We start from the raw sequence: 18950 nt of genomic DNA on the forward strand, positions 1-18950 counted from the left end.
CCACTGTGCAGTTCTCAGGATGATTTTACCCTAACTAAATTAGAAATTAATGGAGTTACAGGACAGCAAGTCCTCTCTAAGGGATTCCCATTACCTTGCATGCACTTTCTATAGCTAAGCTATCAGTTTCAAATGCAGCTGATGAAGCAAGAAATGATATTTTGTAGTTCTAATCACCCACTCCTGGTAGAATCAAGACTGGAACAAATATCAATTTCTGTTGTACTTACATTCCATGCCAGAAAGACATAATGAGGTGCAATCTGAACTCTTGCATCAAGGATTAAGAATTTTAGCGTAATCCTCAAGGTTTGGTAAGATTTACCCTGCACCTGCCTGTTCTCTAGGTTATTCAGTACATGGCATCATGTAAACTTTATAAACAATATCGCAAATTTACAGAAGGGGAGGGAGGATGTTGGTGCCAAAAGTGAGCCCCTTCCAAAAATGGGTGGTCTGCAGAAGAGTTACATGTTATGTTGAAGGTTTTCTACATTTCCTTCTTTTTCCTGTACTTATTCTAGTGCTTTTTATTTGCAGAATCACAGCAGCAATGTAGCAGCCTGAGCTTTCCTTATGTTTTGAGTTGTTTAAGCAACAAAATTCAGTAAGGATGGCTATTTCAGAAATAAAAGCATTAAAGGCAATAATCAGGTAACAACAAAAAAAAAAAAAAATGTGGAGAGAGAACTGTTGGGCTCCAGTATCCCCTACTTGATGCAAGTTTGTGTACACCCACTACTCAGCAGAGGTCCCCAGTGTGCGTCCCTGGAGATGCACAGCAGATACTAGAGTTCTCTTGGCTGTACGGGTGATGTGCTTTGCTTCCTTTGGGTCAACTGTTTGCCACATAAAAAAGGACATTTTCTTGTTGTAGCAATATTCATACTTCTTTCTCAAGCACAGACTGCTCTCCAGATGGGTATCTATACTGAAAAGCACTTAAAAACCACCAGCAAGCAGTTGCTGCCAACTGTGTTTCCTTCCCAATAAGGAAGGGCCAAGAGAAATATGGGAGAAAGCCATGACTAGGCATCATTACCTCACAATTTTGCTCTGATGGTTGGTTATGAGATGGTTATGAACCTGTTTTCATCAACGAGCAACTTGTGCTAGAGATGACAGTGCTGCTAAGGCTCCTGAACTCAGAAAGAATACCAGTGCAGCCTCTCTCCCAATCATCAAGTGTCTTTTTCCTCACACAGAAAAGTAATTAAGTGCTATTGGCCCTCAAGAGAAGAGCGTTGCTCCCCTCTGAAGAACTCAGGAGAAGACCTCAACATCAGTTTTCTGTGCCTGAAGACTGAAGTCCTGTCCAACAGCCCTAGCACTGGGCTGTTTGTGCTTCAGGGACCGCAAAGACCCAGCAGAAGCATTTGCTGGCACTGAGAGGGAATGCTAGTGAGCATAAAAGCAGAGAAAATGGTTCCAGAAACGTTATCCTACCTGCTGCAGCTACAATCCTGGGCACAAAGACAGAATCTGGTATCACTGGTGGTGGAAGAAAGCTCTTCCACATACCAGGCTGGGCAGTTGGCTGCAATCAGTCAAAGCTCAAGACCTTTGCCAAACATGCAGCAATGAGCCCACAGGCACTGTTGAGCCACTGCAATGTGTTAGGGTCAGTAAGGTGGGCCCTTTGGACAGCCCTAGGCATGGGTATGGATCGTTCAGAGGCAGAAATGTTGGGAGCACGTACTGGTCAAGAGGAAGCAGGCTTTGCAGAAAACACAATAATGGAAAGGCAGACACTTCTGAGGAGAACCTCCCTTTGTGCTTGAGTAGCTAACTCAGTCAGGACACCAGTAGAGGTCCATGTGCAAACCTGGGGATGCTGTTATAGTCAAGGCGTCTCTTTTCAAGTGCCTATGGTGTAGGTTTCCACCCAAACCAAGACAAGAAGCTTGCACTGATAAAGAGAGAAGTGACGTGCTTGGGTGAGGAGTGATTTGTTCCATACTGACTTAAATGCCACTGCTCTTTAAAAATTCTACAGGTTCTTCTCATTGAAAAACTTCAGTCTCCACTGCCGTTTGTTTCATAATCTCCACAGAAATGTAGCAACCTGCAAGTTAGTGTAGGCCTGGAAACCACTAATAAGCACTAGTGACTTTCTGACTTCCAGTTCTAACATTCAAAAGCACAATAAGTAGGCACTGCAGGCCCACTTCCCACATCTACAAGCCTCTTGTCTTTAATACAGCCCCGGAGATGGTGTGTGGGTATCCATCCCATTAGATTGTCCAGGAGTTATAGGGGCTTTAAGAGATAGGAAAAGGTTAGTAAGGGCAGAGCTTCCCTCCATGCCACCTTGGATGGACCCTTCCTACACCACTGCCTTTACCAGCACTGGGCTCTCTCCATCTCACCCTCCAAACCTTTCTCCAGCAGTACTCACGGATCAAAGACCAAGCGTGTGATGTACTCTTTCGGCATTCGAGGCAGCTGATGGGAGAACACATTCTGCAAACCCACCAGCCACATCATGATCTTCTTGTTGGGCTTCTGATTCAGGGAGTTGCCAACCACGTGGAATTCAATCACCCCCCTGCGCTCCTCCAGCCTTGCTGCCTCGTCCCGGGCCGAGTGCGCCGACAGGAAGTTGGTCTGTACCACACAAAAAAGAAAAAAACCCACATTCCAGAGATTTCGTATCTTCTGGTGGACCAGTCTTAAGGGAAAAACAAACTAAACCCTCTCTTTTTTCCCAGACATCTATTTACAAAAAATAAACTTGCCAATGATGACCTTTTTTTCATAAGTGACACTTCCCAATAAGCTGGATCTACGTCTACACTACAGCGTACAAAGGCTTATTCAGCCTTCAAAGATTAGGTAACAGTAGCAATGATTATTACTCAACAAGTTCTAAAATTCCCCAGGGGACAGCACTCATCCAGCTGAAGCCTATAAAACTAAGTCTTTAGTCTAGCCAGACTTTTTCTTTAGTCTAGCCAGCTTGGAGAAAAGTAGTGGATTTGCCTACACATACTGCAAATCACATGTTTAAAGGTGGTGCAGGGAAAGTCATATTTTTTTCCCTTTAGTAGTCCTTTCACCATCTATGCCACTATCATAAGAGCCTAAAAAGAACATTTTAATTCCTATTGATTTTGCTGTTACACATATATATGTATATGTGTAAATATATATATATATGTATCTATATATGCATGTATATATAGCAATTACATCCACAAATCTGAATGCAGAAAAACTTATACAGACAATTTAACTTTTTTCTTTTTCCAAGACCATTTTGCAATACCAAAACATCTCTGTATGCACACACTGTTTACTTTTTAGAGCAAGTTTGGCTGCTGAGTTTCAAGTCACTGCCAGCCCCAACAGCCAGATTGGCACAGCATTTGTAATATGCAGAGCCATCAGTCACAGCATATAGTCTGAGTAAAAAATGTAGGTGGTTCCAAAGCTTCAGAGCTGCTGGCAAAACATAGCCTGGTGAAGGGAACAGAAGGAGGAAAAGCCAGCCAAAAGAAAAAAAGACAGTAATTCTGTACATGGCACAATTCTGTTTGTTTTTCCCTTCCAGCAGAAAAAAAAAAAGAGCAACTGTGGAAGACAGAGCAAGTAACTGTTTATATCAGCCCTTCTGCACTAGTCAGAGATTTTAACTTCTGCTGCAAGATGTGACCCACATTCACCTTGTTTTACGAGCTACAATCTATAACTAACAATAAAAAGCATACTTTGGGACTCTTCTGTAACAAAAGTACCTTGCAACATAACCTGAAAACTACTTTTTTACTACTCCCATTTTCCAAGTCTCTTTGCAAACAGTACGCAATTCATTAAAAAATTGTAGAACTATTCTTCATGTTAATGATGCATTTCATCAATATTTTTTGCTCACCCAATCATAGTCTTTGGAAGACTATTTTTCTTACTGACAGCACGGTAAGTTTTGTTGACTCTCAGCGTATCATACTCTATCCATGTGGAACATTTATTGAAAAGAGATCATTTGCAAACAAACAAGGTCTATATATTTCTCACCTCTGGCCCGAGCATTGCTGCAGGATCTGTAATTGTTGACATTACTTCATTGATTAACTCAATAGGAATATCTCCTACAACCCTCAGTCTTTTTGAATCCTCCAGAGAATAGGGTTCATTATTTTTTCTCTTTTCCCCTATAAAAAAACCAAGGACAAATTAGAAACAACCAAACTGTCACAAACTAGCACTGTGAAGTCTAGAATTTCTGTTATATTCTTTTTTGGTATGCCCAGTTCGGGCATTTTTTTTTTTTTTTAATTTGTATAGAAAGGGAAAAAAAATGGAATCTGAACAATACTTACCACTCATACAATTTTGTCTTTGTGCTGGGATATTAGCATTAAGCAGGATGAACATACCACTCCTCCTATACCTCTGTAAATTCACAGTGAAAATATTTGCTTTTCTCCATGCCTCAGTATGATATGCAGCAAAATTCTGTGCTGCTGTCTTGGGAGGTCAGTGTTTTATAAACAAATTATAGTGTATACATCTGGACAATGGAATTAAGTTTCCAGCCTAGATTTCTTTCACCATTTCTGTAAACCAAGCAGCACATACAGTCTGACACGACATACGTATTTGACTTAGAAAATCCACATGAAGTTTCCAAATCAAGACATGCCATGTAATTATCAACCACCAAACTAACTGCAAAGCAACATGTAATATAGTAAAAGCAACTACCTAAACAAATTCATGAAAGAAGCCTACCAAGGACTAGTGGGTACAATAATACTGATCGACCCAGCTGCTAGTTCAGGATTTTTCCAAGCAGCAAACTGCCATATACTAGGAAAGCAGACAAAGAAGAATATCACTCCACAGTTGTTCCTGTATCCTTTCCCTAAAGAACTGCTACTGATCATTGTCAGAGCCAGAATTAGAATTTTGCCTTTGTGATTAGAACTTAGAAGTGAGGTAAGTTGGTTTGGTTTTGAATTTTTTTCTCTTTTTGCTAAGGAAAATCCAAAACTTTTAGAACTTTTTTAAACAACAGGATAGTTTAGGGCCCACTATGCCTACTTTGTTTTCTCACACCTATAGCACTGTAAATATATGAGGATCAAACTACTCATTCCCCTTTTCAGTCTTTTAAGTAGCACAATTGTTTTCTTAACAGAATTTTGTTTTTCATCTCCCTTCATTGTGAAAACAGCTTAGTACTACTCTTTATTTCTTACTTCTTAATGAATTATTCACATATAAATGGACCTATCTTCTTATTTCCCAAGGGATTAATTTCTTATTTTAAACCAGATATTTTTCAAGCAATTTGTCAAAAGCTTACTAGAAATCCAGTTTGGATAAAACTTTATCCAAATGCTGATCACTTCCTTCAGATACCTACAATGCTGAGTTCTACCAAAAGACACGAAATTTTCACACATCGCATCATTCACACACTTTTTTTATTCCATTTTTAATCAGTTTTCTGTCTGAAATAGGAGACTTAAAATGGACAGTTTCTTGAATCCTCTTAGAAGCCCTTTAAAAATTACATTTCTTTTTGTACTCTCAAAAAATTATAATTTTTCCAGTGACCACTAACAAGCCATTTTGCTGATCTGTAATAATAATAATAATAATAATAATAATAATAATAATAATAATAATAATAATTAATCATCATCATCATCATCTTACACGCATTCCCACTTCTAAGACCATTTCCCAACTTGTCCCTCAAAGAAAGCTTCAGATTAGGGGCCTCCTTAAGTTCCTCTGCAGCGAACACTGAAGCTAAAAATTCATTCAGCTTTTTCTGCTTCCTTGAGGACTTACTGTGCATGACTTCATGATCATCTATCTCTCTGACCTACAAAGTCTCTTGGACAGGCTCATTAATCCTGAGGTGCTTGAAAAAGGATTTATTAGGGAGAATTTATGCATTCAACAACTTCTTCTCCCCTGAAGTCTTTTTTTCCTTTAACATGACCTCATTCAGGTTCTAAATTTAAACTGGTTGATGCATTTGCTCTTTTTTTTTTTATTGGTCAAATGAATGTAATTTCAGTACCTGAAAAAAAATGTAATGGCTGTGTTTACTCTGCCTTTCTTTTTTAAAAAAAACTTTTTTTTCATGAATCATAATACATGTACTGCAAGTAAAGTGCTTTCTGATACCTGCAGACCTTTCCTGGTTTTAAATGAACTCAAGAAAAACAAAACAACTTGTTTTTTTTTTTTCAAATACAGTTGCCATTTCTGCTAGTTAAACATTACCATAGTGGAGAAAAACTAGGCATGTGTGTGTCTCAGTAAAAAAATCTCAAGGTCACCATTGCAGACTGAAGGCAATGGTCATACAGAGTAACTACTGACCACAATGACAGAAGCCAGAAAGTATGTCTCCCTCTTCATTACCTAGATTTGGATCAAGGGCAGAAGAAACTTTGCAAGCAGGACTCATACTCCCACTGTTGGGTTGCTCCAGAGATGAAGGACTTGCACTGTATGAAACAGATCCTGCAACAGGAGGAGGACTGATAACTGCAACGGCACAAAAGACAAACACAAAAAAACTCAGGACATGGAACCTATTATGGTGCTGACTTCAGGATTGTCACAACACTGGGCCCAACTTCATACCCACCACCTGAGAGGCAACACCTAACATTGTCATAAAGATCAATGCCACCAGTTTGCAAGCAGAGACATTAAAGCTTTATCTCAACATATTTTTCTAAACTTTTGCTTAATGAGCATAAACTGGAACAACAAACTTCCTTCACATACCTGCCAAGTCTCCTGGTGTTAAGCTTCATGAAAAGACTTTTTTGTAGGGGTCTACTGAAAAGTAAGGTCTCATTATGCAGCTTCATCTGTCCACTTTAACAGTGTTCAAAGACTGGCTGGGCAACTCAAACTCAATAAAGGGAGAAATTGTTGCACCAGTTAAGAGGATGAAAATTATTTTTAAAAGCCACAGACTAACATCTCTCTCTCTCTCAGATTCTTTTTTAAAAAAAACACTCAAAAAAAAATCTGTCACAGTGGAATTTCTCTACTACTGTAGGAAATTCACTATCAAAGTGTTGAAACGATGTTTTTTTCAATTAATAATCAACAATAATTTCAAAATACTGAATTCTTATAAAATATTGAATTAAATATTTGAAAACTGAATTCAAAGCCCCTGAGCTGCATAACTGAGTTTTAAATGTTTTTGAGCAAGAGGAGGAGAAGATGAAAGTGAAAGAAAGCCATTACCAATGCCTCTCTGCAGTTTGAGGGATGACTTACACCCCAGTACCCTAAATGAGAGAAAGTGACTAAAGCTGCAGAATAGCCAATGAGGCACATGTATAAGAAACAGATCAAGAGAAGGCTATTAAAAAAAACAAGTAAATCAAAGGCATGTGTGCCAAAGGACATCTGGTGTGGAAGGTCCCTACTTTCCTGTTGCTAGGGAGCTGGAGGATTGGCATGGGTTCTCATGTCAGGAGATGGCTGCCCAGAAGGTGACCACTGAGGCCATTTACCCACTGACCAGCATTCACCTGCCCACACTGGGTGCACTTGTGCCTCTTGAATACTTCAGGCAATTTTCCTCAGCACCCAGCCTGCTCCACTGGCACCTTCAATTAGCTGGACTTCATCATCAGAAAGGGATCATTATATGAGGATGCACCAGAGTGAAACACCTGTGCTTACTCGAGGCAGACTGATTTTGGCAGAGCCTGATATTTAGGAAGCTGCATATCTAAGTCTCATTCCTTAGAATTCAGCACTTGTGCAACTTTATCTTTATATTCAGGTGCTCTCTTACCCATAAATAAATGCAAATTACCTGTCTGGATTCCCAGCTGGCTGGTTCGGGAACTAGACACCATGAAATCTTGATCCCAAATAGGAGAATTCTGGCTGTACACTTCTTCTTCCAGCATTGACAGAAACCTAGGCATAAAACCAGGTGAAATATTGACTTAACAGGATAATTCAAAACAGGTTCTTTTTCAGAATAAGCACTTCCAACATACTGTTATTGTTAATTTAAAAATATTTAGTGATTCAGTAAGAAAATGCTGTTGGCCAATTCCTTTTGAGAAAGAACATACACAACCACAAGCAAGAGTACACATTAAGTATCTTATTTCAGCAGAGTATTTTCACAAATTAAAATTTATTTTTTATTATAAGGAATATTTAATTTGCAAATGCAGAAAGAAACAGTTGAAAGCTACTTTTATAGAAAAAAACTGTGCACTGCTAAGAAAGCTGTGAGTTGGCAGAGGTATCCATGTTATACAATGACAAAATATGTCTGTTTTGATAAAGTGATCTGGTGTTTTGCATAGGCACTTGCTTTTTGTATCTTACAGCTTTATAAAATCCCAGTGTTAGTTATTACAATGCTCTTAGGAAGATATTTTCATGCTTTTAAGTGTGCTACCATGACATTTAATTGCATATTTGTGCTTGCATAACAGTATTTTTAATCTTATTTTGGCACACTTGCAGAAACAGCGTGATTTTAAACTTCTTCTGGTATTATTATATGTATGAGAAATTCTACAGACCAGACTATCCAGCACATTTGCCTTCACAGGGCTAATATGCTGATTCCTTTTCAGAAGCTAGAGCTGCATGTACTACATTGCACAGAAGGGGTTTGTGCCCAGAAGTTGACACAGCACATTTTTACTCTCTAAAGTCATCTGTATGTGTGGACACCACCCAGCTGAAACGAACAGAACTGTTGAGCAAGTCTTTTCTGAACAGGATAAGGATTTTCAGGATTAAGTCCTACTCTTATATAGGACATTTATACCTAAGCACAACAACGTGTGGTGATTTTCCTGCTATCTATACAGCTGATAATGGGCAAAAAATTTGTAACAGATGCTTGACCATCTGTGACAGAGCAGAAACACAAATTAAACTTTTGCAAAGGCTATATTTACAGACAGCACAGAGGCACAGAGCACCAAGAGCACATACAGATCCCTTGGTGACTACCTCCTATGAGATATAACCTGTGGGTGCTCCTTTTGCCCAGGAAGGAGCAGCTGGGAACCCTGCACTGAAGCCAGGACCCAGCTCGGTGCTCTGAGCTGCAGCTCTTCAGCAGAGTTCACTGCCTAACACCAGCAGAGAGACAAATGCTTCAGACAAGTACAGCCTGTAAGAGATTTAAAATGCTATTCATATTTCCCACAGATCATCAGCAAACAGTACTTGCCTGTCTTTTTTTTTCCCCAAAAGAATATTAAAAGGAACTGCAGTGAATAACAATACTTTTCAAATTACTTTCCTAGGCTGTAAAAGGCAGTGGGAACATAGGAATGTATGCACACCTCCTTTCTCTGCAAACCTAGTGTCCAATACTCCTTGTATCGATACGGTGTTGAACCCTTTTTTATACCTGTTTCAGGGCCAGATCATGATCCTATTCCCAGATATACATAAACATTCCTGTATCCATAAGAGTCTGTCCCAGAGACAGTTTACACTCTTCAAAGTTGTAAAAAGAGCAATAAATCCTGGCTCTACGCAGCTTTGGAAAGCTCACATTGTTTTTCATTCCCCTGATCACTAAACCACTGTAGACCCAGGAAGCAGCTTGCATAGCATCACTGCCAACAGCTCTTCTGTAGGTTCAATTCCTCTGTTGTTAGGAGGGACAGAATTGTAATATAGACTCCAGAGCCAAGCCACCCTCACAAAATAAGGATACTTTTTAAGTGATATCCTATTTTGAGAGGAAACATGTAATGAATGATCCCATCACCACCACTCTTAACCACCCATTATCTGTTTCAATATAATGACTGATGAAGTTGAGCATGTCTCCAATACCTTAGTATATAATTAAAGCTGTGCAACTGTGAAAGATCACCATCAGTACTGGATCAGATGTCAAGATGAAATTCATGAGTTTAGGATTCACTGATGCAGCTTTACACTAACTATTGTCTTCTTTGTCAAATGAACATGAATTTCCTGGGGGTGGTGTGACTACTTTGTTTCCTATTACAATGTTAAATTAAATTCTCAGGTGTATATATTGGACTCCAGTCCAACACTCCTTTTTTTTACTGCTTCATCACAAAAGCAGAAGTGAGCATGTTTCTGGAAATCTGGACCTATGTTGCTTCCCAGGACTACAGATAAAGCAAGTATGTGACCAACCACACCTGTATAAAGCAGGCAATAGCACAATCCCCCAGAAAGAAAAATAACCCTTCTTATAAAGTAAAGCCCTAAGACAACGCAAAGCAAGCCGTGTATATAAAATACCCTAGTTCAAGCTACAGCAGAAAAGAAAGCTGCAGTATCTATTTTTTCTTGAAGAAAAAGAGAAATTATTTTAAGCTGCAGGCCATTTTTCCATGCCAAAGTTGCATACTAGTGGTTAACTTTGAATGCAAGAACACTGTGACGACTTACTTTGGAAAATGGGTGAGGATTAGTGTTCGTTTCTCTTGAGGAAGTTTGTCTTTTTCTTGCCTAGCCTGCTCCAGCAGTTGCCTTCTCATTACAGTAAAAACAGAGCGAAGCAACGTCCTACCAAACACCTGGGTGGTTTCATACCGAGGTAGACTGTCACAGAACTGGGGGACATTGCAATAACAAAGCCACCTGTAAAGGGGAAAAAAACCTAGGTAGTTATCACCATCTAACATATGAATTAATGCAACAAAAACCACTACTCACATAATTTATACTGCTCTTGCTGAGAGCTAGACAACAGTATTAATCAGTTCCACATCATGTCTGGACAGAGTTAAGCAGCGTTTATGTTGCTCAGTTTTTTAAAGACATGACAGCTAGGTACTTTTAAAAGTCTCCACATTTTCTTCTTCTCTGCAGTCTTTCAAAAAAAATGCTCTCATTCCAGATAATAATCATAGATCACATAAATTCAGGTTGATTTCAGGGATTCTGTCCACAGCTCATTCATTTAGCCTCCTACATCTCCTGCCTGCCACCCCACAAACCCATAGCATGTCCCATTTCTTTAAACTTCCACATTTCACAGACACAAAAGGGGATACACTTTTAACTAGCTCCATCCCAATCCAACTGGACTCCCATCAGCTGGCTTCTTTCCATTACATCCTGACTTGATACTCCTCCTTTTACCAGTAACACCTCCACCACCCTCGTAAGGAGTTTTGCACTAGGAAGCACACGTGAAAACATACCCTATTGTGCTACTCCTCTTAGAAAAGGGATCATGGTACTGAAGAGGTGGATCAGGAGTACAATGACTATGTAAGCCATGATATCTCTTAATTTTATGAACTAGATTTTGGTATCTGCATGTAAGTGAACAGATGTTATCCGTAGCTTTAGCAGAATCAGACCGCAACAATTATGAAAATTTCAACGATGAAAAGTAAATGTTAAGAACTGGATGCAAAGACTGTGCTGATCCTGCATGGATTTTCTCATCCAAACCCAAGGCAGTGGCTGTCTCAAAATGCTCTCCCAAAGTCTTGTGCCTTAATCTTTGTGAACACGAGCTGTAAAGGAGTTGTGAGATACAGTTGTTTGCAGACCTCCACTCCTTGTTCTTGGTTGATAAAGCACATCTCTCAGAGCATGTGAAGTATGCATGTGAAACTCTGATACAGTTTCACTAAAATCATCATGTTTTCACATGAAGTCAGCAACTGCAAGAATTCATGAGGTGCACCTGCAGCACCCAACAGCTTCCTCAGCACCCTGAGCAGTGCACCAAAAGTGGTGGAAGGGAGAAGCTCACACTGACAGGTTAGATCAGATGGAAAGAGTCAGCACTTTGGGTCCCAGGGAACCTTAGGGACTGTAGGCAGGAAGGTCTGAGAAACCACAAGTGACAAAACTGCTAACAAAGGTCACCAACCATGGCCAATGCTAGCTGTTGTTTTCCTAATAAAAGTTTATTCCAAAAAGCCCTGGCTATCCGACATCTGTATCACAAACAGAGGGCAAAGATCCACCAAACATGGTCCTAAGAGCCCCAAGGATTACCACTAACTCTCACTTTACTCTCCAGGTAGTTATTTGAGGCAACAGGCCATCTGAGAGAATCCCAGTTGGACACAGGCACAGCACAGTCTGCTGTGTCACCAGCTACAACCTCAACTCACACAAGGCTTTGCCATTCTCCTTCATGGAAATAAGACTCATCAGAGGACAGGCCACCAGGAAAGAGGGCAGGAGGCAGTGCTCATCCTCAGCTAGGAAGTGTCCCTGGCAGTTCCTGGGGACTGGTGTGCTGCCAGATATGCCCAACTGCTGCCCATGCTCACAGACAGTTAACTGCTGCTGCTGAAAAACACGCTGCACAACTGCTGTAAGAAAAGCAAAATTAAAAGAGACCTGGCATTTCATCCCAGATCTACTTCCTGCGGTGGCTAAGTTAGGCCTTTGAATTCTGATAATGTATTAAAAGGTCATAAGAAGAACTACCACTTTAAGGAAACTAAAAGTATTTATTCACCATTTAGCATTCAATCACTTTAAAATTATTTTAATGTTCAAATATTCCATGATTCAGTTTCAAATTGCGATGCTTTGCAACACCTAATGTTATGCCTAACGTTATCTTCCTTCTTGGTTTTTTTTCTTAAGTCGAATCACAACTTGCCTGAATTTTGAGCATACAGAATAAGAACCTGCCATGAGGATTATCATCTTAGTCAGACTGAGAGCTACTTTGCAAACATAGGAGCTGAAAAAGAGTTGCCAGATATAGTTGTTTTGCAGGCCTCTGTGTTCTTGGCTGATAAAGTACACCTCCCAAACCACATGGATATGCATGAAACTCTAAAATAGTTTCACTAAAATTATCAGGTTTTCCAACAAACTCCATGGCTGCAAAAATTTACAAGGTGCACACAGGTACTGTTCTGTTCCTGGGGTGTGTACATGCCATATTCAAGCAGGACTTGTAACAAGCAAAAGTAGTATTACCTGGTATAATTCACTTTATATCCTGCAATATCATCATTGGGTGATCTTAATCTACGCTGAGACGGTGTCTCCAGGTGCCAGTAGTTGATGCGGTTCAGAAACATTTTAGCCAGTTCCACTATTGTTTGCCTTTCCTTTGAGGGCAAGTGGCTAAATTTGTACTGCACAAAATTATTCACACCCTATAAAACAGAAAAAAATGAAGTTCAATTATTTAGCTATACTTTTTGTATAAGTGCCCTCAAACATTCCTCACTTTATGGTTATTAACCTTGAACTTGCGTTGCATAGGAAAGAAAGCAAGTACTGGAGACCATGAACTCCTTGCTCAGCTACTTGTGTAGCTGCCACAAGCTGGTTCTCTTGTACACAGCAGCAAGTACATCCAGATGGTCTTTTTCTATCTCCCTCCAGCAGTTGACTTAAAGGGAGAGAAGGAAAAACTCTTTTTCCTTACTTTTCGAAGTAAAGACTTAGGGAACAGAGAAAGACCCAGTAGGCATTCTTCTATATGCTTGCATATGCAGAGTTGTGCTGATAACCATGCTGTATGATTTATGCCTTTAAATCAAGTACCACCTACAAACTGCTTAAGCCACTTTTCAACAGTAGACTAGGACTTGTGGACTTCTAGTTAAGTTCATGTCTAGACATCGTACTATTTCCTCATGTACCAGTATTTCACATAGCTGTCCCCTCACTGCACTTAAGTATACTGTCCATTTAAAAAAAAAAACATTGAAGATAGTAAAAATGTGTGAAAAAAAGTCCTGCAACACATATGCACTATAAAGCAATTATAATACCACTGCTTTGCAAATAATTTTGTGTGATGGAGTTGCTGAGCTGCTAAAAACTGAGCTGAAAATATCAGTCTACTTTAAAGGAAAATCATTTCAAAATAAACTGTAGGAAGAATTACGCTCCTATCTCTACATTTAACTTTCCTAAGTACATGGAACAGAATGAAGAATGTGAAAAAAAAAAAAAAGTGTGAAACCTTTTTAATAGTTTATTTTAAGGACTAGGAGTGTATGTAGATTGCATACACTCATTCATTGTTTACACTCAAACTAAAGGAGAGCTTAAGATGAAAGCTTCCCAGAAATTCAGCAATACAGTATTTTGATTTTCCTAAGTTATAAGAGTGAGAGTTGCATGGAAATAATTACTACATGCAACAGACTTCACAATTAGAATATCCTGTTTAACAATAGAGCATCCATTCATCCACAGATAGGAAAACATGAAGCTCCTGTTTTTGTGAGGTATGCGAGCACCTGCATAGTCTCACTGGAGCTACTGGGCTCACTTATGTGCCAAAAGTGCATTCTCAAGAGCTTGCTTAACCAAAATCTGAATTTGTCGTATGTTCTTTATCCGCTGAGAGTTACAAAAGCCTCAGTTATTCTTTGGTTTCAGCTTCGGTTTTTGTTGTGTAGCCTTTGAAAGAGAAAGCTATGATCTCACTGAATTGGATTGTAACATTTTCACTGCTTTACAGAAGACAAGAGCCATTTTAATATTGGATTTCAAAACTTAAACAGGATTTTTCATCACTTGTAACAAAGACGTATTAGAACTGCCACACATAAAAGTAGTATTTAAAGTTTATTCCCTAAAGCCACAAAAAAGTCAGTTTCATTAAAGCACAAGATGAATGATGAGAGAAGTCAAATAATGTAACTATTGTACCAACACCAAGGGAGATGTCTCCTAGTGTCCTACTTTGCTCTAAGTAATATACAGGAATATTTGCAAACTGCCTATAATGCCACATTTTCAAAACGAGTGCTTACATTTAAAAAAGAAGGAAACAAAAGCCTATGCAAACATCCAAACCCAAACAACCCAAAATATAGCATAAGAAACCCAAACACACAAACCAAATCTGCATTTGGACTGTTTACCTGTTCAATGCTAGGTTTCTCAAATGGGGGACTTTCCAAAGATCCTTCTACTACAGGTTTTCCCATCTGTAAAATGCACTTCCTCAAAAGCTGTTAAAAATATACAAAATTTGTTAAAATTAGCACATTTGCATACATAGGGTCAATGGAATTCACAGGTGCACAAAACACTGCAAGCAGTGTTGAAAATCTTCGGGTTATACATCTGCTTGTTCAGTCATCTAAATTTATAGATACTAAACTCACTGTAGATTCACCTACTCTGAAATGCGTGTAAGAGACTTCTCTGAGCAACTGTAAGCAGCTGAGTTAGCATCTATGTCAAACAACTCTTCCCAACACGTAAGTGAAGAGGGTGAGGCTTGCAGGTTGCCTATAGATGGGACCCTGGATCAGCTCAATCATCTGGATGACTTTTGGAGTGAGATACAGTAAACTGCAAGTATCAGTATGTCTAGCCCATAGTTAGCCCCTAAAGCATCACACTAGAGAAAAAAAGTCTCACCAGATAAAGTCAATGTATGCATGAGGGGCAGTGAAATTGGCTTATGTACATGAGGGAACAAAAAACCTGAGACAATACTACACAAGTTCAACTTACTTTGAACAGGTAGAAATAAACTTGCTTGGTGTCTGCATCTTCTTCTTTGTGGACACAGGTGAACAGATACTCCACATCCAGTACAATCCCCAGGAGCCTATTCATTTCTTCTTCAGACACATTCTCCAGGTGAGAAACATGAGCAGCTAAAGAAAATAAGAATTCAAACCTGTGAAAAGCCTCCGGAAAGAACCAAGAGCACAAGTACTCCCAATGGTAAAAAAACGGTCCTCTAATAACCAATTTAAACAGAGTATCTTATCAGAGGTAACTGAAATATGTGTTACATTGGAACAATTTGTAAAGGCAGTCCAGGGGTGGTAATTCCCACAGCAGAAGACAGCTGGTTGGAATCACAGTATCTGTTAACACTTAAAACAGACCACACAAATCCTGTCTGTATTAGTATACTGCAATTTAGAAATAAATACATTTTTGTCTAAGAGCTATGCTTTTGAGACAAGGTTTCTTGACTAAGGAAAATTAAATCAATAATTCACATAAATTAAGTAATCCAGTTGTTGATGCAAATACCACCCTACTCTGTGGAAAGAAACCAGTTTCATAAATAAGCTTTTTGGTTTAAACTGGAAAATATTGGCTAAGACTCTTTCATAAGCCCCTGTAAATTGTTCATGCTCATTTGTTCAGAAGTTTACAAAAAAAGCATCTTTCAATGTATCATAAGTTCTAAGTGACAAACTCCCTTTTATCATCTCCAAAGGTAAATACAGTTCCACATCTACAATTTTCAAAAGTTTGAGGCTTGTATGTGTGAAGCAGGACAATCCTTTCAAGCTGGTTTGAACAACTGGCCCCAGGAAGAGAGAAGGTAATTTATAAAAGAAAGTCCATTCACAGAAAGAAATATTTGCATTAGAAAAAAGCCCCAGTCTTGGCCAAGGTACATGGTATATATATCCCTTCCTCTGAAAAGACAAGAAAATATCCTTCAAAAGAAAAGGAAAATTATTTAGAAGATCGGGCATATTGGTTTTTTCTATTTTTTAATAACTTTTATAAATATTTACTTCTTAGATAATTATTATCAAACCTTGGAACAGGCTACCCAGGAAGAGGGCTGAAACACCATCCCTGGAAGTGTTTAAAAGAGGTGTAGATGTGGTGCTTAGGGACATTGTTTAGCACTGAACTCAGTAGAGTCAGGTGAATGGTTGGACCTGACGATCTTGAAGGTCTTTTCAAACCCAAATCATTCTATGATTGTATTATCTTAGATATGTCATTGTGATTGGGACTAATAAGAAATTTTCAACCTAAATCTGATTCCTTAGAGGGAGAGGAAATGCAGAGAAAGAATACTTGACTTAAAAATGATCACAGCAGCACAGATGGTTTGCTTTGGGAAGTTCGGTATGACACCTGCCAAAATGTATAAATTCAATGATTTTGTGCAGTTTTAAGTTAAAAAGACACCATAGCTCAGGAGAATAAAAAGATGCCAGCAATTGTTTCCACTTAACTGAGCATTTGTAATATAGTGTCTCAAGTTCTGAGCATATGCTCAGAACTGAAAGGGGAATGGCTTTCTTTATCCTGCTCCTTGATCCAGACATAAAGGCTCAATAATCCCAGCTACCTGCTCTGATCTTGCAAAAGTAACAAACAGAATCATAGGAATACCAGAGTCAGAAGGAACCTCTAGAGATAACATAATCCAACTCTCCCACTAAAACAAGATCACCCAGAGCACCCTCCTAGATGACCATTACATTAGAAATTGTAAGATACTAAAGAAACTCTGCATCTACTTAATAAATCAATAAAACATTAGGATAAGAAGCCATTTCCATGCAGTTTCCATAACAATACTGAAAGCTACCCTTAATACTTAGTGGCTGTATTTAAACAATTTATTAAATCAAAGAATTAGTACCCATTCAGTGAATTTAAAAGTAACACAAGTGTATTAAGAGCATGTATTTACTACCTGCTACAATCTACTATGCAGTCACCAGTGTTTGTACATCAGCCCAACAAACTCTTTTTTCAGATGTTCACATCCCAGTCCCAAATTCCTCTGGCTATTAGTAAACCTTTGCTTAAAATCAAAATGTGGTACACTGACATCAAATACTGTGTTATTCTTTACAAGATTTACATAATCGTGCTCATCTGTACTGCCCAACTGGTACAGTCTTCCTCAGCTCCTGGTACACTTGTAAAAAAAATTAAAATATAAAAAAAAACCAAACAAAACCACAAATATAGGTTGCTATATCATGCAGAAGAAGGAAGCCAAAAGAGCAAGGGCAACGTAATGATATGAAGACCTGAAAAAATAGCAAGTTAATTAGTTTAGTTGTGCAACTTCAATTACTAAGTACTGGACTGCATGAATTAGGAGCAGCTAGAAACAAATTAAGAAATGCCCAAATATGCTACGTGAAGGTGGGTAGCAGGAACAGAAGACAGTGCTGAGGAAAAAAGGGAGACTAAGTGCGTATATAGTGTACTAACATATTAATTAACCAGTTTTAAAAGGTACTCAAGACTGAAAATTATTACCAACGGGAAAATGCACCCTGTTAACACAAGAAAAAAAAATCAAATATAAAAGAGAAGAGAGCCTCTGACTATGTAACACCTAATCTTGAGCATGGTGGAGAATGAATTCACCCAGCATCCAGTTCAGCCACCACTTCACAGTGCTACAGTAGTGATGCAACACATCATATTCATTTAAATACATAATCATTTAAACCAAGTACTGAGTCAAGCTGTGGGACTGAGTCACAAACAAAAGAATGTTAAGTTGTAGGTATGTAGACAGAAATCAACTACATAAGCTAATACAAATCACTGAACAGACTTACGAGCCAAAAAAACTGCACTGGCTTGAAGGTTGAACCATACCCCCAAAAGAGATGTCTCAAGCAAGGCTAATGTCAAGGATTACCTTTGGAGAAAAATAATAAATTTTTAAAAAGGTAAAAACCCCAAACATCCTACATTTTACATGAGGTATGGCTTTAACCACTATAGGAATTTCTACATCACTATTTCAAAAACTAAGAAACAGAAAATGAAGCACAGATGATAATCTGAGGGCTACACACCTTGTAATCACTCTGGTTTTAAAGGCATTCAATAGGAGCAGACTCATTTAAAGGAGAAGAATAGGAAAACTGTCTTGGAAAACACCACTGCAAGACATATTTTTGCCAGTGGTATGAGGAAGCAGCCAGCAACTAATTTCAGTTGTTTCTCATGAAACATCAGCCTCATTAGCTGCAGTAGACCGAACAAGAAACTTTACCTTTCCTTAAAACAGCAATACATGAAAATACAGTTTGTTCCATAAGGGTATATTTCACTTGTACTGGTTTTACAGCACTGGTTTTCCCTGATTCCCTCGCTACTGAGTGATTTAGTATTTTTTAATAGACCAAAACCAGCCTCAACCTTCAGAAAAGCTGAGTTTTACTACAAAATACGAAGGACCAATAAATTCTGCTGAAGGACCAGGAACAGAAAGACACAATATCTAG

At 38.7% G+C, this 18950-nt stretch overlaps 1 protein-coding gene across 4 annotated transcripts in view; it reads right to left on the reverse strand.

The window, feature by feature from the left end:
• Positions 1 to 18950, reverse strand: part of KAT2B (lysine acetyltransferase 2B) — a 46116-nt gene that overhangs the window by 15741 nt on the left and 11425 nt on the right. For 3 of the 4 annotated variants that reach the window (XM_071735535.1, XM_071735532.1, XM_071735533.1), the window contains exons 3-10: positions 15439 to 15584; positions 14838 to 14927; positions 12928 to 13109; positions 10414 to 10605; positions 7814 to 7920; positions 6388 to 6513; positions 4018 to 4154; positions 2399 to 2607 (exon numbers count right to left, since the gene is read on the reverse strand). In XM_071735535.1, coding sequence (XP_071591636.1) covers positions 2399 to 2607; positions 4018 to 4154; positions 6388 to 6513; positions 7814 to 7920; positions 10414 to 10605; positions 12928 to 13109; positions 14838 to 14927; positions 15439 to 15584 — 1189 coding nt within the window. The remainder of the gene's footprint in view (positions 1 to 2398; positions 2608 to 4017; positions 4155 to 6387; positions 6514 to 7813; positions 7921 to 10413; positions 10606 to 12927; positions 13110 to 14837; positions 14928 to 15438; positions 15585 to 18950) is intronic. The other variant, XM_071735534.1, reaches the window with a different exon arrangement.

Source organism: Heliangelus exortis, chromosome 2 (assembly GCF_036169615.1).
Source record: "Heliangelus exortis chromosome 2, bHelExo1.hap1, whole genome shotgun sequence".
In the NCBI taxonomy this organism is placed as follows: Eukaryota; Metazoa; Chordata; class Aves; order Apodiformes; family Trochilidae; genus Heliangelus; species Heliangelus exortis.